The 24,138-nt window shown below is 47.0% G+C and overlaps 1 protein-coding gene across 1 annotated transcript in view; it reads left to right on the top strand.

Annotated features, from left to right (window-relative positions):
• The window catches only part of DBF4B (DBF4B-CDC7 kinase regulatory subunit), a 437,979-nt gene extending 427,183 nt beyond the window's left edge, over positions 1-10,796 (top strand). The window contains exon 12 of the mRNA XM_069634269.1: positions 198-10,796. Coding sequence (XP_069490370.1) covers positions 198-1,815 — 1,618 coding nt within the window. The 3' untranslated portion in view covers positions 1,816-10,796. The remainder of the gene's footprint in view (positions 1-197) is intronic.
• Positions 10,797-24,138: the final 13,342 nt, after the last annotated feature.

Genomic DNA, 24,138 nt, shown 5'->3' with positions numbered 1-24,138 from the left:
CTCTGTCAATGCGACCTACATTCTCAAATGGTACAGCCTTCTACGAAGAGTGGAGTTTTTGTACTGCCTCGGATATGGTTTTATGAAGCCCTTAGTTGAACTTTAAAAAAAAAAAACTGTCGTATTAGTCTCCATGTGTTCACTTTTCGAGTTGCCTGTTCTTTTGTTGTAGTTTGATCATATTCTTTCTCTTTCAGATGTTTAGCTGCTGACAGCGAGGGTATGGATTCTCCTGGAGGTGTGGAGCATCCATCGGAAGAGGTGAAAATGTGTCATTCTGTCCTGGGCATGGGAGATGACTTGCTTCTATCAGGTGGAGGACAGGACAGACTCAGTGACTGTGTGAAGCCCAAGGTGATTGGTTTGGAAAGACCCGAGAGGATGGCAGCGAATGCCACTTCATCAGAAGACTGCCACACAGTCCCTCCATGTGTTCCTGGGCATGATAAGTCAAGCCCAGTGGAGAAGTGCTGGGAAAGAAAGGATGTCACATTCCGGACATTGTTGGAAGCAGACGCGCATGCTGGAAAAGAACTAGGAAAGTGCTATGTGGAACAGGCTGTTCTTTGCAGCAATGGGAATGCTGGTATTTGCCCGCCAACTGCACTTCATTTTGTAAAAGCGATTGCCAAGAAAGTTACTTCTGTCTGTGATGCTGATTTGCTTGCTCCTGCTGTTGGAGAGGAAGACGCTTGCCATAGCACTCATTCTGCAGTACTTGAAGTAAATGTTGCCAGTCTTCATCCTGGGTTTGAAAGCCAGCTGCCATCTGGCTCGGAACTGAATAACACTACCTCAGTCAGGAAGCGCAAGCATTCTGGCCACCAGAGTCCTCAAGCTGTAAAAAGACGGATCGTTGAGCCTGGTGGTTGCACCTCTGGCCCAGTCAGCTGTGCTAGTCAGCAGAACAATGGTATGGCTTTGGCAGTAACTGAAGCAAAACCTCTGCAAGTTCCATGCTCCACAGAAAAAACACTAACTGGTAGTATAATGACTCCAGTTGTGGAGTGTTTGACATTTCCTGTCTTGCCGTTTGACCCAGCTACCCCCCTGTTGGTGATGGCACAACACACGTTTCCAAGGGATCTCCAGCACTATGAGCAGCTACTGGGACATTGGGAGTGCTTTTCCCCTAGGATCGATGTCGATCAAACGATGCCCTCTGGAATGACTGGGAGCAGAGATGATTGGGATACGAATCCTGAGACTCTTCAACCTAAAACTGTGGACCAAGGTGTGAGGTTTTCATGCAGTTTAGATGTACCAGCCTGCAATGAGTTGTCCTCTGTGTGCTATAGAGACCACAAGGAATGTACATCTGTGCTTCTTGAACGACAGACCAAGGAGCCAACACATTACGCAACAGACCCCCCCAACCCTCTGCATTTCTGTCCCAGTGGATACAGTGCTCGTCTTAGTACTCAAGTGCAACCCAAACACATTTCTTCAGTAGGTACAGCTGATGCATCCTGCCCATCGGCTAAGCATGTTTTGACACCAGATGTTGAGATCCGACCTGTCCTGCCACAAGTAGAGTGCTTTTCCTCACTATCCGACTGGGATGTCCAGCTGCTCTCCCGTTTAGACAGTCTCCACACTGTGAAAGATGCGACACCGGACATGGAGGATCTCCGGCGGACTTCTGTCAGCATGCAGGACACTGGCTACGAATCTCATCTCTGCTCGGTCCTGAAGCCAAGGTCCGAGTTGGACTGGGTACTCAAGGGGGAGCGAGGTAATGTGAGCTGTTGGGCAGAGTCAGATTGCATTCCCTTTAATATGTTTGAGGCTTGCATCAATAGCTGGACCAGTTGAAAACTGATGTTGCTACAGGGTTACTGTTAACTTTTAATGCTACCTATGCCTCCAGGACTGTCCTAAGACTCGGTGAACATTTCACTTGGACTGGTCAAAGAGGTGGGGTATTTAACTTGCACCAATCTGACGTAATGACTGGAACTGCTTCATTGCGAGAGTGTAATGCATTGCCAAAGAATCCTGTTTTCGGGAGAGTTAGGTAGCTAGTAGATATGTTCTATATTAGAACTCGGCCAACTAGCCATCTTTTTATAATTCAACAAGCATTGAATGTTTGGTAAATAAGCTGCTCCTTGCAAAGTAGATAGTCTTTCGGGAGTGTTTTAGTGCGACATTGGTCTTAATTTGCTTCTGTGCTCCTTTGACCAGGACGTTTTTGCCGCCACCGTTTCTACTCGAATTGTTTATTGCTGTTTACCTATTTAGAATCTCGCATCTCTCTCAATGTTCCCTCACTTGGCAGTCGAATTCAGTGTTTTTTTTTCCCCTTGTAATGATGCATCTACTTTCACAACAGTTGCCTCAACAGCCACATAAAGAAGATTCTGGCTAATAACCAGGCGAGGACTTATGCAAGGGTTCCAGAAACGGGACCATAGGTACTTGATCTGTAGCAGGGGGCCTTATTCGTAGACTTGTGGCAAGAAACACTAGTTACTGTAAATTCCTGGCAATTACGCTATTTACTGGTGGGTAGCTTTTAATTTGAAAATATTCCATAGCACAGGAGACTTGCAGAACCTCCATCTTCTCTAATATTCGGACTGTGATATGACTGGCCCCTAAATGTCCTTAACAAGATTGTTGCACGTTTCCCCAAACGTTTGTGAGATTACTATCTTCGACATCTGGAATTGTGAGTTTGGCGGGATGTTAGTTCTGGCTTTCTGGCTGAGAGATTAAGGCAGCCAGAGCAAATGGGCTCAATATCAGGGGCGATTTGAATAAGGCTCCTAGCAAATTTGGCCTTCCTGAGCAACAAGAAAGCACATCTCTTCTCAACTAGAAGCTTGAGATCTGTACAGCTCAGTCTTTCTGGCGTTTGCTTGATCAATTCAGCAAATCCCAATCTGCCATCCTCTATACTATGACTTGGCAGAACATAAGGTTGTAGTAAATGCCAACATCCTCATTTTGGAATGAATTTTCTGAGGCAGGGGCGGTCTACAATGGAGGACATACCTTAAAGATGTCAAGCCTTGATGCACTTTTCAGTGAGTGGTCCAAGACTTTCAGGCTTGCATGCAGTGATGGTTTACTTGGCAGCATACAGCTGTTGGGTAAACGCATGTAGGGCCTTCCACCGGCCTAAGCACAACACCCAAATGTACATGTGGACTAGAAGCAGTAAAGTAGCTAAACTATATCTATTCATGTATTTATGTAAAGACGCTTTGAAATATAGATGGGTTTAAAACGACATTGCCATTTTGGCGTTAAGAGCCATTTGACATTTCTTTGTGTGCATAAAGTAATTCATACCGCCCTTCAAGAAAACTTGGGTCCCAGACTATTGCAAAAATGGTTCTCCAGTACTTGCTTAGGGTAAACATTGTCTGGATGAGCTATACTATGCCTACACAAAGCAAGGTGCTTCTACCTTACAGTAGGCCGAAATGTTGGTCTGCTTGAATTAGACAATATTGTCTTATTTTTTGTTTTCCCAATCTTTTATTTTTCTTTATTTTTCGGACGTGGTGTGTTTAGCAGGACCGTTTGTATATGCTGTTGGACGATTTTGACTTTAAATCACCTTTGGGGGTCTGCTTACATACAGAAATTAACCAAGGTATTGATGGGGGTACAAGTGGACTTCTAGAGTTGTTCATTTTTCCCATCTTTCAAATACTCTTGAATGCTGCAATGTTATAAACTGCATTCTAGACTAGCCTGTCCCCATGGCCGGAACCACAAATCTTATTAAAGCTGCCTCTACCATTGCCATTTGGCACACGTGGTCATCCATGTGGCCTACCTTCCGTCTGTGTGAATCCTTTCTGTAATACCGGGAGCTTTTTCTCCCTCCCCTCTTCCACTGAGCCATGCAAGTTGGAATTTTTTTTTTTTTTTGTTGCAATTTTTAATCAAATAATTGATTTTTTTGCAACGTTTGTACTTGCAATGTTAAGTCCGGGGACAGAGAATCCTAGTTATGTTCCTTTCGTTTGAGTTCTAGTTCTAGTTGGAATTTTGCTACGGCTGTTCTGAGGAACAATCTTGATTTATTGCAATTGCCGCAAAAGCCTTACAGATGGTGCCATATCTGTGTTTAAAGGGCATGAAAACTGGCAGTACGTCACAAGCTTCCAGGTGCTTTTAGAAAGATACAGCCAATGAGCTTCACATGGTGCCAAATTAATCTTGTTCTTCCAGTAACTGAATTGAGTAACTAGTCGTTAGGCATGGGAGGCAGTTGCACATGGCCTGCATTATCTAAAAGGGTGTCTCGTGTCTGGCTCATCTGGTTTTCAGTGTAGCTACCCAAGCTGAGGAACCCTAGAACATCATTTGGCAAGGAAGTTGTAGCAACCTTTTAATTTGTATATTTGAGACGGGCGGGGGCTGGCAGGTTGAGGCAGCTGATTTGATTTGTTCTGATTTCTATGCCCCATCATCCTCATCTGCTCCCCCCTTCCACCATGTTACCCTCGCAAAGAGTCTGTGTGACCTCAGATTTCACTTGTGGACAGTTCCAGATATGGGCTGCCACTGGGCTTGCAATACCTACTCAACACCAAGCCAAGTTAAAGACTTTGCTTCATTCTGATGCCTTCATTCAGTCGTTTAGCAATAGCTTGTTTTAAGGCCCGCTCAAGACTTGTCATGCAACCTAGCCTTGTGACCTTTGCAATGGATAATCTCGTGAGCTCCTGACAATGATTTAAGTGGTCATTGTTGGTTTTGACAATTTACTCTAGTGGTGGCTCAGGGCTAGAAGGCTTTGGGATAAAAGTACGGTTGGACTTCCTTCGATCCCGAAGGTTAGCCTGTGATTTTGCCAATGCCAATCATTGCACCTGGCTCCCCCTGTAAAACGTTTGTATTAACTGGCACCCAGTAGCAGCCTCAAACTAGTATACGCAACTGGTCTGCTTATAAGAACTTATTTGGCGTTCAAGCATGTACCTCCCAAGTTTTTCCATTGAACCCTAGTGTATGCAAGGCAGGGGCGCGGGGGAGGGGGGTTGCTTTAGCAATAGTAGATGCGCAGGTTCATTTCTTCAGACCTGCAAATAAGTAACTGAACAGCCTCATTCCCTTTCAGCAGACTACCCCTTTTCTCATGCTGTCCATCTACAAATGGTCACAGCTTCTCTGGAAAGATACTTGAAAAGAATATTTTCCCAAGGAAAGTTTGTCTTTCCAACTACAGCCACAACCCTCTGTTTTCCCAAAAGTGCTTTCAGAGTTCAACATCGGGATATTAGTCCCATGGTCTTCTAATACCAGATTACCATATCCATTTTAGAAGTTGGATTTACTATTTTTCCTTTACAAAGTCCGAGGGAAGGCTCCGAGAGCTTAGACTCAGTTTAAGAAGCCCCTTTATCAGTCTACATCCCCCCCATCCCCCCCAAATCTGTTTATTGATTTTACTCATTCACGGGAGCTGGATGCAAGTAGGAAACGCGTGCTCACCCTGCATAGTCATTTCTGCATTTCGGCTTTGGGGTCGATTTGGATTTGCATATGCCAACTACCCAGACAAACGTTCTGCTGCTGGTTAAAAAGAAAGTGCCGGTGAGTCCCGAAGGGGACATAAGCGGGTGATCTTTGGAAAGCACCAGCATTGTGCATACCCTCACTGCATGTAGGTGATGCTTTCCATGCACATTCTGAAGCGAGCAATGGTAAAGCAACAAGAGCAGACTTGCTCAACCCTGTTCCAAAAGTTGTTTAAGAGCTACTTAGAATTGAGGCTTGGACTTCAACAGAGCCATACTCGCTGAGCTGCTTTTTTAACTTCATTGCTCATATTTGTCACCCTAATGTAGCCAGCGCCTCCCTATATCATGGCAGCATTTGATCGCCCCGCCCTTGTTCTGCCATTGGTGGACTCTAATACCACGATTAAACCTTTTTGTGTTCTCTTGGATTCATACCGGCGTTTGCAACCTGTGGCTCTCCAGAGGTTTTGGACTATTCCCCTGATCCCTCTCACTATACTGGCTAGGGCTGCTGGGAGTTGTAGTCCAAAACCTCTGGAGAGCCAACAGTTGCAGACCAATTAGAAGATCACAGCCCCCAAAAAACTGGCATGCTTAGGAGGTTGAACAAGAGGGGCGTTTCACTCAGCCTGTGCAGTGGCATGGTCATGTCGCCTGTGATTGTCCCTTTAGTCCTTCATTTGAAGTGTGTAGTCTGTACAGTGCATCTGTACTAACCATGGCAGTGTTTCTGATTAGACGAAGTTGTGATTGCGAGCCTGGCTAGTGAGCACCATTTTTTTTTAAAACATTTTTTTTAAAATGTAGTCTTGTTTTACCATAAGTTATTTCAATTGTAATATTAACATGAGATTCTGTGAAGTCAGTCACTGAGCACTCTAGTCCAGTCCATATGGAACCTAAACATCTTGCCACCTGTATAATAACACAAACAGTAAGGAAAAGAGAAAAAAAGTAGGGAGAGGTCATGTTTGCATTTAATAGATTGACTTGGATCGACCCTTTTTTTTATAGGTTATGCTCCGTTTCGCGAACAGCAACAGACAAGCAGCCGTGGTACCATTGCTGGATTGCCAACTGGCCTGTGGCATCAGTCTCCTTTATTCAGTCTTAGCTTTTTAGCTTGTAGACCCATAAGCAAAAGAACAGGTCTTAGCATGCAGTGGGCTGCTCATTGTGTGGCTGTGGCTTCCGCTGTGGAGCTGTAGTTTATGGGAGCGTTCTTGGGTAGCCGCTTCTCTCACGTATCTTTTGGCCATCATCAAACTTAATTTTACACTTATCGACTTGAGTGTAGGGCTGCAGGTGCACTGGGACTCTAGGGTACATTTGGTGCATTTCTTTTGGTTTTTTTCAGTGGGGAATGTGCAAAGGGAATTAAATGTATTAAGATTATATAGACGAAGAAAGCATTGCAGTAATGCAGGCTCATGGAATCGATGCAAATACCCTACCGCCAATATCAACTATCGTAGAGCATTGAATAATTTGAAATTAGTGTAATGATCTTCTCGCCACTCGTCAGTGTGTGCATTTAGATCAAATAGTCTGTGGAAGGAGAAATGTGGGGGTGGGAGGGTGTAGCGTAACTGGCTGGCTGTTGACAAGTTTGGGGTGTCTGCTTTCACAGAAACATTTTCCCACCCTCCTCCCCTGAAAGTGCCATACGACTTACCTGCGTGTAGTGCACTGAATTTCCAAGGTAGCAGCAGTGTAATTTCAAGGCTCTTGGTTGTGGAGTTAATGTAGCAGTTTTTCTTAAGGAAATGACTGTTGGTAGGATTTGTAACGTAACCTGAATATTTTTGATATTCTTGAAGGTTTCAGTTCTGTTGTATGTTATTTGAAAAATTCAACTTTAAATTTCCTCCAAATCTTAACTGTGCTTGCTCACTCTTCATTGTGGACATTCATGTCCGTTTCGGGAAGTCCTACCACAGTGCTGGGAAGTGAGTGTGACGAACCCTCTTTCTTGTGAGGTTTGGGGGGTGGCGGTAAGCACCCCAACATCTTTGCATGTTTGGAGTCTTTATTGCAGATTGTATGGGGGAGGAACAGATCCCACTAGCTAGTCTTTTGCCAGGGCACATTTGTTTGTTCAGGGTGATGGATGCCTGAATGTCCTGGTCAGCCTTAAGCACACTTCTTGGTTCCCATTGGACCTCCTAATTCAGGTGGTCTCTACTGTTACTGATGGGACAGCTGAGAATGGAGTGACTGAACAGTTTTTGGAACTTCTGACACTAAGGAGGGTTTTAAGACCTCTCAAAGATTAATAAATGTGCACAATAAGGACCACCTTTACGCAACAGACTGATGCCAATTACACTCTTCTTAAAAAATAGTGGTCACTTCCTTTCAAGAGTGCTCATCGAGATGGATTAGGGGGGCTCCTTTGAGAGACTTTGGTACGGGGGGGCTATAAACTCGTTGCTATGGTAGTATCCGTGTGCCTCAAGTTCTGGGAATGTCTATTGGGTTTCAGAGGACCTTAGGAATGGTGCTTTAATGTAATGGGCCTTTACTTCCTTAAATACCTGTAGCGTTTAAGCAACTCTAGTTCTTGCAATACTCCAATGCTATTCTACAGCTTTGGGGCACATGGAATGTGGAGGCTTTACGTTGGTGTTTTCTGATGGGAATTTAGGACTTTAAAACGGCAGCGATTTTTTTTTAATTTTTTTATTTTATTTTTTCTGCTTAGACTGCCACATAGTGTTCCTTAGCTCAGAGGCCTTAGGCATGATCAAATCCTTGAACTACATACAACAAAACATTTTGCAATACTGTACATTTTCATCTAGTCGTCCTGCATGAAGAGCAAGGTTCCCTTATGTAATGTTAAGAAAAGGAAATGTCGATCTGTGTATCTCCACCGTCCTGGCATGCCCAGTGTAAGTTTTTTTTTTTTTAAGCAGTAGGAATTGTCATGCTGGCTAACATGTATGCAGTTTAAACCAATGCTCGCAGGTACCGCCTGACACGCATTGGGTGTAGCAACCAGAGCCTGGTAGACTATTTAGCCCAGTTTGTCCCATAGGCCTCAGCCTACTATCCTACATGAAGGCTCACTTATTTATATTTGTGTTGGCTCACAGGGGCACTGCTATGAAATTGCGAGTTTCTGAAAATATTCCACTTAGAAATGGTCTGGGTAAAAAGCCTCTTTTCAGAAGAGGTGCGACGGTCGTACACCATCATGGTTGATGCCCTTTTGGAGTGACACCAAACTGCCAGAGGAGGTCTGTTAACTGTACAGAATCCCGTTCAGGAACTTCAAACAGCATGCTGGCCTGGAGAAGTGGGCGGCACGTGCTGTGATGCCCTCTGAAGTGTATGAGCTCTTCAGAGCCTCTGATGTTCCAAGGCCACCGCCTCTCCTTTCAAGTTTGCTGAGAGACTTGTGTATGGTTGACTTTGGCAGCTAGAAGTTGCTCCCTGCACCCACTTCATAGAAAGTGCAATCCCGAAAGTACTATTTCTCTTTCAATCTGTCCTTCCTTTCTGCTTTAGGGATGCAGGCAAGGGAAGAGTGATGTCTCTTTACCAAGCCATTATCCTCTATTAGTCGGAGTCTAATATTTCAGAAAAGCTTTAATGGACTCTAATGGGTTGTGGTTTGGGACGGTTCATAAGTTTATTTTATTTTCCTCCGCATCTTGGCAGGGAGATTGGCCTTCCATCACTGACATCCTAGCAAGTGCTTTAAAACAGTGCAGGGGCGGAGAGCTGCTCTCAAATATAAGGGCCAAGAGCTTTCGGGTTCCCAGCACAAGCATCTTCCGGTTAACGTTATTCTCTGCAGCACTTACCTCCTGTCCCAGAGGTCCCTTGTGCAATAGCATTAACCTGCTAATGCAGAATCGCCATTGATTTTTCTATAATCGGTCTGTTTTCCCCAGCTTCATGCACTTGGGTTTTAGGCAGAGTCGGAGAAGCTGTTGGCATCGACCGTGATCCTTTTATTATTCCTTTTAAAGACTTGTATGTTTCCAGTTTGCTTCCTAGAACAGATTCAAAGTACAGAAATCAACCTTTTGGCAAACTAGTCTGCAACTTGTGGTCACTTTTGATATCCTCCAGCTCGTAAATTAGAACTGCACTTTTGAGCCACATCAAGTCTGATGCGGGAAGAGATGGAGGGATGGGGTGGCAAGGATGACTTATGGTTCCAACTGACTTTGTATGAGAAAAATGGACAGCTTCTTGATCTGGGTGATGCCTCAAAAGCCTGAATAATTTCAGCTGACCTTTCCATGTGACTGATTCTGTCAAGGCTCTGCTGACTCAGACTGATGTAGCAATCCTTTCTGTATGCCGGTCTACTTCAGAGCAATGTGTTTGTAGCGATGATTGATTTGGGACTGAAATTGTGCCAGACTTCAAATGGTGCATTGGCCATGATTGGGCAACTCGTTGCCTGGTTGCGAACTTTGTAAAAAAGAAAATGTTATGCTGTGAAGTAGGGATTGCGTAGTGTCTCATAGTTCTGTTTAGGAACGATGCAGAGCACTTGAGAAATGTGTAGGCCCGCAGTGGTTGTTTGTGAATCTTCCCCTGGAAACTAAATGGATGCTCCTTGCCTTGCAATGTGCTTTTAAGACTGAGACGCAATGTCAAAAATCTTTTTTTAATCCGAAGCAGGAAGGCCTAGAATGTATTTTTAAAAATGTTACCTGGACCGTTATTGTGCTTTCATTACAGATATGTCTGATCCTGAATGTATACGAAATCGTAGACTTAACTTGGCAGGTCAAGCCTCTTCCTGTATAAGGTCTTAAAACCACTGACACTTTTGTTTTGAACTTTGAAAAAAAGCGCACCCAGTCTTGATAATTTCAGGCACGGACTTCTCAAATGGGAAGTGGAAAAGCGATTTAGCCAAAACACTCACTCCTACTTTGAGAATTGGCTTTTGTGTTGCATACATATAAAATGCCCCCCCCCCCCCCCAAATAATGTGCTATTCTCTCATGCCCTGTAAAACTTGGAGAAATTACAAAGATGCATTGTATAAAAGTATTTCTCAAGTCTCGTTATTTGGCACTGTGTGCTTAATACTACATTGGTTTTACTGCTGGTGTGCCACACTGGAATTTCAGAATAAAATATATTGATCCATATAGGACCTTGTCCTCGTCTGATGGTCCTTTGTATTCCTCCGCTATCCTGCTATTATTGTACTGTTCCTCTTTAATTTCTCAATTGTAAATCTTAAACAGTGAATGTTTTAAATGACTGAGGAGTTTTTAATTTTAAATATGATGTGAATTTTAGAATGAATGTGGTAATAAACTGCTGTTGAACACACTGTGATCTATTTTTTTTTTTTTTTTTTTTTGTTCTATTCAAAATTCATTAATGCAATGGAGAGAAGACCGTGCTCAATACATTCATCCTGCTACCAGGGCATCAATTCGCAATGAGTAAAATCAAAGATGAATGTTTGTCATGCGTTGTTCACTGGGCACCAATGCAGATTGCTGCAGTGTTTGGGCGAATGTTGGTACTTTGCAGTTTGCTTGGTGCCATTGTAGCCCAATCCACTGCAAATCTTTAGATTCATTAATTTGTTGCATTTAGAGCTTTTTCATATGTGGGGGCTGTCCTCCAAAGGTTCTGACTCGTTGCCTTGCTTAACAGTGGTGTTGGTTTCTATCCAGGATCTGTCTCCAGTAGGCAAAATAAGGAAAGCACGGCTCCATGCCCCTAAACTTAAAAAGTGCTGATTATACATGGTGAGAGGTCACTCGGTTCATGGGACACTGGTCGAAGCTCCATATATGCCAGAATCTGCAGAGTGGATGGCACAATTGGTGGGGCTCGGCCTCTGTAGAATAAAGCATAAACTGTAAACCATGATCTGCACTACTCAACACATTTAGCTTTGTGGCTATGTTATTGTAGCAACCTCTAGCTTGTCAGTCTGCATTCTGGAAAGGAATGCTGGTCGCCTTGATAAAAAAACGGCTCCATGTAATGGACCACTATGCTGCTGAGCTGTACTTTTCTACCAGAGCAGTTTCCCTGAATTGTGCCAAAGGATACGTTTATTTGCAAGATGTTATGCATGTCATTTGTTGTAGTAACTTTACATTGGCAGTACCTTATTCAAATATTGTTTTGAGCTTTTTTGCCAAGCCAACTTATCCAGCGGCATTCAGTTACAGAGCTACCTACGGGAATAGCACGTATCTTGTCATATTTTACTTCATCTAATTTCCTGTCCCAGTAATACATTTCATCTATCACAGTGATACCAATGCCTTTTGCAGCCCAAGAACCCTCTTATTTTTCTATTTTTCACTGGGGCAATTGAGCTCTGCACTGAAGCCTTATGCTCCTCAAATTGTTTTTTTCGGGGTGGGCGCTGTGAGTTTGCTGTTAAAAAGCATACAACCTCCACACAATCTTTCCTGGAATTTGGGGAGAACAATAAACTGGTGAGCAAAGCCTCCCCGCTTTCCTCTGGCTGCTGCTCTGTCTTGGTAACTCTTTTTAGGAGTCTCATAGTTTTCCGCACCTTGGTCACTGTCATGCAGGCTTTAATTTGCCCCATTCTAGAATTCCTTCATAAAAAAAATAAAACTCCAATTCTTCCACAAACTCACATTTCGCATGGCTACTGCAAGATGAATTTCTTCTGAAGGAAGAAATTGACAAAACACCCCTGCCCACAATATTCCAGATGTTCTATTCAAATTACTTTCTGCTACCAAAATATGAAAAGGAAATCTGGTGCCATCTTGGATCTCAAAGCTGAACAAATCCATCCTTCTGATTGTGAGATCTTTTGTGCATCACCCCGCATGCCTCACTGCATACACCTGGAAATCCTGTTTCCTTCCTTTTGTAGTCATTGAGGAACATTACTAAATCAAGCAACACTTTATGGGCTGAATATCTGCTCTACTTTTTTTTTTTTGTGTGTGCAAAATTTCTACCACAAACTGGACCTTTGGAGACGAGAAAAGATCCACATCTGATTTTACCTCTACCAATGGTTGGTAAGAAGGGGTTAATGAGAAAATGTTGCACAAAACTTTCTTTGCATCTATACGTTATATTTGGTCTTTGAGGTAAACAAAATCTCAGCTGTTGCCTGAAATATCTAGTCAATCTTTGGGAACAGTTTCTCAACTGGCTACTACAGTGGATCAGAGTTCAGAAGGTTGTTTCGTTGGCACAGATTTCACCTGAAAACCCACAACTGCAGCGCAAGATCACTAAAGTGCTTTGAGCAAGGTCTTCCTGCATGTACCAGATTCTTCATTTGAAATTCCTTATGAGACCTGGCCAAGAAATCGTTTGAGCAGTGACTGGGAAGATCAATTTATTTCTAAAAAGCCATTTAGAATGTTTTCTACTGTGGTGGTCAATGAGAGCAAACCTCTCTGATTGGCAGTTACTTTCATATCTGTAACATCTGCTGCCGATCGTTGCAGACACTGGTGGGATCACACACACAGCAAAGACTTTTGGGTCAATGAGCAGTGGTCAACAACCAAATCTCCTCGTGAATAATTTGGAACAGAGGGTCTTTACTGACGGCGCCTGAAGGCAAACTAATTGGAACCCACCGTAAGTGTTCTACATTTATAGGCGAGGTGGGATCAGATCCAGAGATGTGTCTAGGGCATGGGGGGTCTGCAACCTTTGGCTTTTAAGATGTCACTGCTGGCTAGGAGTGTTTATTTTTTGTCCACAACATCTGGAGAGCCAAAGGTTGCAGAGGGTGGGAGGTGACGTAAGCCCTGGTGATGGGTGATATTCTCGGGGTAGATATCTTGTAGGTCCATTCGAAGGATAATTATTTCAATATTTGGCGTTTCCCTGAAGCTGACCTTTTTATAACTGCGGACGACTACAGTGTGATGCAGCCAGATCTCCAGACCAAACACCTGGGAGATGAGTTTCAATAAGTTGGTCAAGCAAGTGTGTAAGCACCTTTTTTCCCTCTTGTATAATTCAGGCAATTGTTGTGGAAGCTGACATCGTTTTACCAGGATGATTTAAATAGACCATAAATGAGGCAGGACGCTGGTTCTCGAAAATACCATACCTGTCAATTGTGGTGTGGTGGTGTAAGGAGTTTGACAAAGGGGTGGCATATTTCAATAAAGTTAGAATATACTCCAACCAATCTCTAAAGGGTTATCCATATCTAACCCAATAGCCTCTTTGGTGCTCATCAGGATATTTGTTCAACTAAAATATCTGTCCTCTGTCCAAAAAATGTACTCTAATCCTACCACTAGTCTAAAAAGGGTTCAGCAGCTAAATGACAACAGTACCAGGAGAATGACTTCCTTCTCCTGGTAAACTGGTTTATTCGTTCTCTTTTCCAGCGACCCGTTGCTCTGGTTTCTGATTCAACAAAGAGAGTATGGTCTGGAGAATGACTTCCTTCTCCTGACCTAGTTTGCACAGCCTTGAGGGCTTTCCTGGGGTAATCTTTTGAAATTGTCCTCAAAAGTCTCTTTGCTTCTTCTTAGGTTCTTCTGAAAGCTTTCTTTGCAGTTCCAACAATTCTCCCTGTCTTACGACGCTAAGAAGATGGTCTCCAGACAGGTCTTGTTCCATATTATCCTCTTTAATGTTTGGATTACCACTGTGACAAGGTTATTCCTCCTGATGCACTCTTGATTCTTAGACCTTTGGATATCACTACTATGATGAGGGAGATTACTCTTGAGGCTCTCCTGGTTCTCTGGGTATCACTACTGTGGTGAGGGAGATTACTCCTGAGGCTCTTGACTCTGGAGCTGCCCCAATCCCCTACCATGTCTCCTGCTACCTGTCTGTGACTGCGTTGCTGGGTCTTTCTGGGATGTTGGGCTAACTTGCATTGCTTCAGTGCTTCCTACTTTCGTCACTCTCTGCTTCATCTATGCTGCTCCGCAGAGACTTGGGCCTCACTGCTCCGGTGCAGTTGCAGGTCCACATGGTTCACCTCCCCGAGGTCACACCACAGCTGACTCCCTTCCCACTCTTCCACTGTTGTCCAGAGTGCTCCACCGGCTGCCTGGATGTCCCTGCCACCAGGATCAGCGTTCTTGCAGCTTCATGTTCCCGGATTCAATCTCACTGGGCTGGTTTCACGCCGGCTGCTCTTATTTCTCAGTCCTTTCTCGTTCTTTATATCCTGTGGCTGGGACCTCCCCAGTGTAAGGTCAGCGTCCTCCTTTACTGTTGTTGAAATAATCTTTATCCCCCCTTGGGGCAACTCATATGGTAAGGCAACCTGTTATTACTCTACAAGTTTCTTTGGCTCTTCTTTGCCTGTGTCATATTCATTTATGGAACGAAGGCTGGAGAGACATTACCATAACACACAGTATTTTCAGGGATTCCTGACAGGGACTTGCTCCCAAGGAATAATGGGCTAGGGAGTTCCTTCATGGAAAGGGAGTCCTCATCCCCTTGAGGGAGTCTCTCCCTGTGGTCTTGCTTTCCACCACCCCTAGGGGGACTATTGGGTAATGGCCTCACAGGGAAGGGCTCACCTGCGGGGAGAAGTGATGAGATACCTTGATTTGCCACACCGTTTAGCCATGCATTCTCCTGCGTCCTCATCCCAAGTGTCCTGATCAAAGATGAGGTTCAAACCTGCCACCCTGCCCCAAGATTTGTGCCCCTCACAGCTTCTCTCCTATACTGCTAAGTACAGTCATGTAGGGTTGCCAGAGTAAGGCAGGAGGGATGTATGGCTATTATGGCAACAACACAAGTTCCATCCACCAATTAAACATGAAGTCAGATTTGTAATTTGCTACAGGTTCCTGAATGTAGGTATCCTTTCCACCCTGTTGAAGTGATGATACATTTGTTACCATTAATCAAAAATCCCCATTCTCTTTCAAGACTATCTTGGAGGTTTTGAAATGCCCACTGCAGGAATGGCTTCTTGTCAAAAGACCAGCCGTAGCTTTGAAGATTAATGTTTTTGCCAAAAACTGTGGTGGATTCATGTGTACCTCCCACATTGTAGCTTTCCTTTTAGCCATTACATTAAACTGGCGCATACATGCTCTTAAAGCCCTGTTGGTAGATTTTCCTTAGACAAAGTTCTAGCACCTATCCCAAGCTTATTCCTGACATAGCTTTTCTTGCTAATATAAGGTTAGTTGACAGTATTTCGGGATAGTGTATTTGTCAGGAAAGACATTACTTTGTTTAGATGTTATGAGAGCCTTTGTGTTTTACATAGATAGGGTAAATGAGTTAAGAACATTACTCAGTGACTCTTGGTTCTATTAAATGATTAGCCATTTCAAAACATGGCATTGATTAAATTAATTGAACACTAATCTCCTCTGTTGCAGGCAAAGGCCTGGAAGAGTTACTGATTGTGTTATGAGGGGAAAGAGTAGTGACAGTGGCACTCATGATGACTACATACTTGCAAGAAGTATGCAGATCAGCCACGTATTGATTGATGCTGGCAAGATTCTTCTAATTCCAACCAATGTTAAGGCAGTACCTCACAGGAGTGTTAGATCATTGGCACTGTCACAAATAGGAAAGAAACACTGGTGGTTGATGTAGGGTCTAATCCCTTTAAGGTTGGAACCACCTTCCCACAGGGTTCAGGTACAGTAAAATTGACAGTGCATAGGTTAAATGCCTTGGTACTAAAGCACCTGAACCCTCTCAGAACTACAACTGGTCATTCCCAAGAAGGAACAGAACCCTTTGCAACATTCAGTGCAGGTTTCTGCTGAGGTTAAGCATCTTGAGGCAAATACTGTTATTCACAATCAAGAAGTTGGAAACAGTCAAATGGAGTTTCTGAAAGACGCAACACAAAGTGTAGAGTTGATGAAAACATTGACTCCATCAGAAGAGAGCCATTCCACTGCTCTTTCAAAACTGTGTCCCTGTGCCATATCAGTACAGATTCTAGACTGATTTCATAATGGATAGCCATTAATGCCTTTATTCCAGTCCAACTCAATCTTCTGATATTCCAGAGTTATCTATGGGATGCAATCCTCCAAAAGAGAAAATACTTTTCATACCTGCAATAGACCTCATAGACAATAGCAGTTTGATGACCACTGCCTTAGACTGAAAACTTGAGTCCTAAGGATATTCCACATCATCTGTGGTGGTAGATGCAGTCTTAAAGGTTTCAAGGTCCAGTGCAGAGCTCTTCTTCGGTCTTGGACAAGCAAGATGAGTCCCATGCAATCCTGTTGCAAGAGGTTATCGAAAAGCACTTTTCTCCAGCATGGGGTCTGGCATGGATTCACATGCTCATGAATATTCCCTGTCGTCCGGCTGGGTATCCTCTGTAAAGAAAAAATCAGTTTGTGTCGTTTCTGAACTGTCTATCTCCTAATAACGAATCACTGGTCTCTGGGTCATACTGCCCCCAGCCAATGACTGCCCTCTACCCAAGCCTCTCCTCTTGCAGCCATCCTTAGATTTTTACCGCACGTTCAAGTGTTGGGAGTACTGCGTTTAGCAATTATTTTTTTAAGAGTTTAATCTCATGTTTTCGGTCAATCGAGCCTCAAGCTGCACCGTTTCTACTTCTGATCAACGGGGACCCGTTTCGGAATTTTCTACGCCCCTCAAAGGCGAAGTTTTCGGCGAGTTTCGCTTCTTGGAGGATTCCAGAAGATCTTTGAGGCCTACCCCGCGTGGACATGGCTCAGGAAAAAGGAAACATGACGCCCGGATCCAAGCTGTTCAGGAACTGCCCTGGATTCAGATTGCAGAATGTCTTCAAGGAGAACGAGCATTCTAGATGCCTCTACTGCCTTCACAAAGACAAAGCTCACGTGAAGGACTGCGTTTTGCAAGAACATGTCGGAGCGGATTATGAAGGATTGGCGTATCTGCCTCACCAACTGGCTGGCACTACGAGTCCGCGGGCACCGGGAGCACCGATCGGTTGGGCTCCTCAGCTGCCAGGCAGGGTGCACTTTTGCCAACGCAATCAACCACGAGCCACCGCTCTGGCTCAGGGAACAGGAAATCGGAGAACCCGGGAAGGCTTCGGGAGAAGTCCCGGTCGATCCCGATGGAGACAGCCGAGGGGGAGCGAGGCAGTGACCACCCCCCCTCCAAGGAGAAGGCCTCGAGCACGTCCAAAGTCGTGAAGGCATTGATTCACCCGGCTAAGGCCTCTATCGAGGGAGTCGTGGCGGCCCTGGCGAAGCCTGTGGAGGCTACCCCAGTGGAGACTACCTCGGGGCCCAGCGTTTCCCTGCCACCGCGGAGGGAATCCTTTTTTCAACCCATCGATAAGATCCCCGTGAAAACCTCAGTGGAAAAAGAGGGGGGGGGGGGAGTGGCCATCACAGATACAGCCTCTGAGGAGCTGGCTGGAGTCCCGAAGATCCTGAACAGAAAGCACAAGGCAGTCCGGTCCCACGGGAGGACAAAGAAAGCGACGGTGGTGCCGACGAGGTGCTCGTGGAGGAGGATTCCACTCGCCAACCGTCGCAGCTGACACCTGGGCCACAGGACAACTCGGGAGCAATCTTGATGGTGATCCAGGCCTTGGGTACGGAGATAAGGATGAGGTTGCCCTTACCTCCAACGGACGCTCCAGCGGAGCCTGGACCGTCGGGAAGTCCTCCAAGCAAGCGGAGGAGAACTCATCCCCCCCCGCCCTTCCAGCCTTCACGGCCTTCGCAGCCTTCATCTCCCTCCCCTGACCTGAGGGATGACACGAGAACAGTCGGCCACGACGGGGACGGATGATGACGGTGGTGACGACTGGATGGGCCTGCCATCACCACATCCTCTGGCCTCCCCACCCGACGAAATTGGCTCCTTCCACGCCATGATCGCCAGGGCATCCCGAGCTCTTCCAGCTCTGCCCCGAAGAACAGAAGGAAGGTTTCCTCTATCAACGGCGTGAGGCCAAAAGGAAGATGGTCCTCTCGGTCCCATTGCTTGATGACATCTGGGACGAGGGGCTTTCGCTCCTGAAGAACCAGTCTACGACTGTCATGACCACAGAATTTTTCCATAGAATTTCCCCCAGGAGGTCTTGGGCTGCGGTGTACCATTCCTGGGCTAATAGCAGAAAGGTTACTGTGGCCAATAGTAATTCAGGCATTTCCGCATCACTCAATATGGCCGCTCGGGGGGCCTTCCCTGAATGCTGCAGTGTAGTCTAGTGGTTTGGGCTCTGCAAGTATTTAAGCCCCTCCCCGTTGTTGTCCTGCGCTTCGCGTCTTCAGCTGTCAAAGCGGATGCTTACCGCTAGTCAACTCCTGACTAAAACTCCACAGACCTAGCATTCCTAGTTATCCCCGAATTGCAGTGTTCCTGTTATTTTCATTGTTCCCTTCTGCCATTGCCCTGTTTCCTGTCATATTCCTGCCCTTATCCTGTCGCGTGTTTTCTGTCAAGAGTTGGCGCTTCTCTGAGGGAGTTAGTTGGGAGAGGTTTCCTGTCATCTCCAACAGACTGCAAGTATCGCACATGCTATAACACTGTTGAGTTGTGTTTATTGTGGCATTAGGTAGTGTGCGGCATAGTTTTCCCGCAGAGCGTGTGTAGTGATTCTTGCCGCGCATTTCCTTGCACTGCTCGTGAGGAGATTCCGTTCTTGGAGAACAGGAGGCACCTGACTTCAGTCACATTTATTTTTGGTCACATTAGCTTAGAGCGCCACACGCACATAATGGTAACCTGTTGGCATTAAAGGCATTGACACTTTTGTTCCATTAACGCATCCGTGCCTTTCTTGTGAGGAATGTAAGTTCGCATTTATCTCCAGATTGAATAGCGTTATTAGGAAGTTTTTCATAGCAGGGAAAGATTGTATTTGTTCACTCAATATCTGTCTTCTCACCATTTAGGTATTTAGGGTTAGTTTGTTTGAATTCTGGCTGTGGTGTTGATTGGTAAGGTGTGGAAAATTCCTTGCCCGTTATATTTAGGCAGTATTTCATTGCACTCCCTTTTCCTAAGAAAGTCCCACTCCTTCCCTTGCAAGAAACTGTTCCCCCTCTTCAGAACTTGCGCCCCCTCACAGAAGCGGGATGGAGAGCCCATAACATAAATGGAGGTGAGCAAGGGAAGTCCGTAGGGAGGGAGAGGTTGACTAGTGAGAAGACTGTTTCACAGCATCTACACTGAATCCACATTTTGACTGGTTTTTGTCATATTCCAGATTTTTTGCTTATTGAAAGAAGAAAGGGGTAGTGAGAAAACCACGCACCCAGAGAAGAGTAGTTGAGGTTATAAGGAGCAGTGTTCCCGCGGAGCCCAAGGCAAGCGTTGCGACTCCTGCCAAGAGACCGGTACGAGAAGTACTGATTCCCGGATTCCACCCCCATGTGCCTTAGGGCGCAGCCGAACCTGGATTGGGTCGGCCAATAAGAAAGCGGCAGGGGCGACTGCTTCAACTTCGACCTCCCCGCTGGACGGTGAGGGGAAGAAGCTGGACGCCATGGGACGGCGGGTCATGGCGGCGACTACTATCGAAGCGGCCAATGCCTTCGTGATTGTGGCCCGCTACTACAGGGAGCTGTGGTTTAAGATCGCTCCTCTGCTGGACTTCCTCCAGGATGACAAGAGGGCTAAGGCCCTGGAGATCCTGCAGGAAGGCGAGGTGGCGTCGGACCACCCTATTACGGTGGCCATGGACATTGCTGACACCAGTTTCCTCCAGATGGGTAATGGTGTTTGCCTTCGCTGGCGTGGTTGGCTTAAGGCAACCGATTTCCGCCAGGACATGCAAACCGGAGTTTTGGACATGCCTTCCAACAGGAACAACCTGTTTGGCAAGACAGTGGACGAGTCGCTGCAGGCCATCAAGGCCAACACGGAGACGGCCGGCCCTTGGGAGTTTTGCTGCAATGACGGCAAGCAAGCTGCCTCCAAAGGATTCGGCGGCAGCTCCTCGACGTTCCGCCAGGCAGCCCGCTCCTCGTCGCAGGAGGCCTACAGAGGGCGTGGCAAGTCGGGAGGATGTCGTCGTCAAGGAGGCCAAGGCGGCAAGGCCGCTGCCAAGCAGGACTGAACCGGCCGTAGCATCGGGCCCCCACCTGAGCACCCTGGTGGGAGGCCAGCTGGCGAATTTCGTCAGCGTGTGGGAGTCCATCTCCACCGATGGATGCTGGATGCCCTGGCCCGCGGGCAGTCTCGTTTCTAAAGAAGTGCCCCCGCATTCCACCCGTGGCCAGGAAGGAAAACCACATCCCTCAACTGCTGCTGGAAGTAAGGGCGATGCTGAAGAAAGGAGCCATCGAGCTCGTCCCATAGGGGCTCCGGAGTGTACACTCGATACTTCCTCTTCCTCGTAAGAAAGACCACCAGCGGTTGGCGACCCATCCTGGACCTTCGTCGTCTGAACAAGTACATCAAGTCCCAGAAGTTCCGGATGGTCACCCTCCAGCACGTGCTGGGGCAGCTGGAGGAAGGCGACTTCCTATCGCCGCTGGACTTGGAGGATGCCTACTTCCCCATCCCCATCCTAAAAGGACATCGAACGTTTCTCAGATTCATAGTCCAAGGGCGGCACTACCAGTTCAAGGCCCTTCCTTTCGGATTGAAGTCAGCGCCCAGGGTATTCAAGTGCCTAGCATGAGTGGTGGCGCGGCTGCGCCTGCAGGGGATCCATGTCTACCCCTATCTGGACGACTGGCTCATCCGAGCAAGGACAAGAGAACTCGCCGTCGAGCACACAACAAAGACCGTCTAACTGCTCAGGGATCTGAGATTCTCCAACTTTGCGAAATCCCACCTGGTTCTGTCACAAGTCGCCCTGTTCCTGGGAGCCAGGCTTGAGACAGTGGCGCGAGTGGCCTCCCCATCGGAGGAAAGGACGAAGGCCATTCTGGGCAAGGTGCAGTGGCTGTCGACCATGGACGTGGCCAAGGTGAGGTCCATCAAGTCCCTTCTCAGCATGTCCTCATGCATCTACCTCGTGCGCCTGTGCAGGCTGTGGATGCGTCCACTGCAAGAGTTCCTCGACGCCCATTCGATGCAAGCGGCGGGCAGCTTCGAAGACAGGATCTCGCTCAACGAGACCTTCTGCCAAGCAATCAGGTGATGGGGGCACCCGCGCTCATCTGGTGGCGGGTATGGACTTCCAGACCCTGGCACATCAGGAGACGGTGATGACAGATGCCTCCTTGGAGGGAGGGGGAGCGCACACCGGAGATCTCCACGCAAGAGGCCTTTGGCTCCCGGAGGAGAGGTCACTCCACATCAACGTACTGGAGCTCCAGCCTGTGTTCTGGGCCCTCAGGTCGTTCCTTCCGTCCCTCAAGGGCAAGGTGGTGAGGATCTTCACCGACCACACCACCATGATGTTCTACATCCGGAAGCAGGGAGGTACCAGATCCCCAGCCCTATCCAAGGAAGCGCAGGATCTGTGGCACTGGCCCGTAACCCAGGGGATGTTTCTGGTGCCCTTCCACCTGGCAGGAATAAAGAACACCATTGCCGACTCTCTCAGTAGGGAGCTGCGCTCATGCCATGAGTGGGAACTGCGACGGGATCAAGTGGATCTGCTATTCCATCAATGGGGCAATCCCCAGACGACCTATTTGCGACGGACACCAAGTGTCTGAGGTTCGCCAGCAGCTTTCCCCAGTCGGGGAGCATGGGCGATGCCTTCTCATTCCCCTGGGACGGCATGTTCCTATATGCGTTCCCACCATTGCTGCTGTGACTCATAAATCAACTGACGGTCCCGGTGCAGGATGATCCTCGTTGCACCGGCGTGGCCGAGACAGATCTGGTTCCCGGACCTTCTGGACATGTCAGCGTCCCCCCAGTCAAACTGCCGACAGATGCGGATCTCCTTGCCAGAGAAGGAGGCGCCATCCTCCACCATGACCCAGGTTTGCTGAACTTGCAGGCCTGGCTCCTGCAGCATTAGAGTTTGGAGGGTACGATATCCCGGCGGACTGTAAGGAGGTGCTTGCAAAGGCCAGGGCGTCCTCGACTCTCAAGTGCTATGGACATAAGTGGAAGAGGTTCTCTGTCTGGTGCCGCGCACAGAAGATTAACCCTCTGTGGATTACGGCCCCCCAGTTGCTGCCGTACCTACTGTCGCTGGCCAAGGTGGGGCTAGCGCACGCCTCCATCAAGATACACCTAGCGGCGATCTCCTGCTACACCAGAACTCCAGGGCGATCATCTCTGTGGTCCCATCGCCTGGTGAAGGAGTTCATGAAAGGACTGTTCCGATCATTCCCGCCGGTGAAGGCTCCAGCCCTGGCGTGGGAACTCAATGTGGTGCTGGGCAGGCTCATGGGGCTGCCAGTCGAGCCTCTGCATTCGGTGCCGTTGAAGTTCCTGTCGTGGAAGACGGTGTTTCTTGTGGCCATCACCTCCGCACGACGAGTGGGAGAGATCCAGGCCCTCTCCTGTAAATCTGCATACCTGACTTTTCACGAGATGAGGGTGGTGCTGAAGACGTACCCCTCCTTCATGCCCAAGGTGCCTTCGGACTTCCATCTGAACGAGCCCTTGGTGTTACCTGTTTTCTTCCTGTAGCCGGCTGAGAGGACTTTGCACTCGCTGGATGTAGCTAGAGCGCTGAAGTTCTACGTGGACAGCATGAAGAGCCTTCGGAAGACATCATAACTGATTGTGAACTTTGGACCCAGGAACCAAGGGAAGGCCCTCTCGAAGGCTTCAATTTCCAGATGGCTCTCCGGCTGCATCATGCACTGTCATCGGTTGGCAAACCGACAGTTGTCTGGCCGTCCAAGAGCGCATTCGACCAGAGCGATCGCTGCTACCACAGCGTTCTTGTACCCCTGCTGGACATCTGCAGGGCTGCTACGTGGAGGTCGACGCACACCTTCACGAGATTCTACTGCGTCGACCGGGATTCCAGGGAGGAGTCCATGGACGGCCAGGCAGTGTTGCGCAACCTGTTTGCCTGAAGGTGGACCTGGTGAGGAGGTAAGAGTTGCTTAATGTTGCGTTGATGAAATGCTTAATGTTGAGCCTTGCCACCTCCCGTGGTTGTGCATGTGTGTCCTGCTATGTATTCATATATTCATGAGCATGTGAATCCATGCCAGACCCCAGGCTGGAGAAGGAACAAGTTACTTACCGGTAACTTTTGTTCTCCAGCATGGGTCTGGCATGGATTCACATGCGAACCCTTCCTCCTACCCCTCTGCGGCTCTTCAGTTGGTTCTACTGCCACTTTACGTGCTACCAAATCTGAGGATGGCTGCCAGAGGAGGGGCTTAGGTAGAGGGCAGTGATTGGCTGGGGGCAGTATGACCCAGAGACCAGTGATTGATTATTAGGAGAAAGACAGTTCAGAAACGAAACTGAATTTTTTCTTTACCGAGAATTCCCAGCCTGACGACGGGGAATATTCATGAGCATGTGGATCCATGCCAGACCCATGCTGGAGAACAACAGTTACAGTTCAGTAACTTGTTCCTTCTCTCTGCCAGATTAACACTGATGTGTTTCCTGCATATAAAATCTGCAGAACTGGTGCCTTCTAAAACCCTTTGTTATACCAGCTGTTGTAGGGGAAGAAATGACTTTTTAGGAGATGCTTCTTTCCAGCAGTTTCAAATAAAGGCAGTTTTATCAAAATCGCCTAAAGCAGTTAACAAATAGTGTGTGCATGAGTAGACGTGTATATTCTAAATCATATTTGCATTCCGATTCTCATAGGTCAATGACAGGCCCTTTGATT

This window comes from Ambystoma mexicanum, chromosome 13, assembly GCF_040938575.1.
Source record: "Ambystoma mexicanum isolate Mex_15411 chromosome 13, UKY_AmexF1_1, whole genome shotgun sequence".
Taxonomy (NCBI): domain Eukaryota; kingdom Metazoa; phylum Chordata; class Amphibia; order Caudata; family Ambystomatidae; genus Ambystoma; species Ambystoma mexicanum.
Note: the sequence above shows the minus strand (reverse complement) of the source record. Positions and strands in the feature narration are given on the sequence as shown.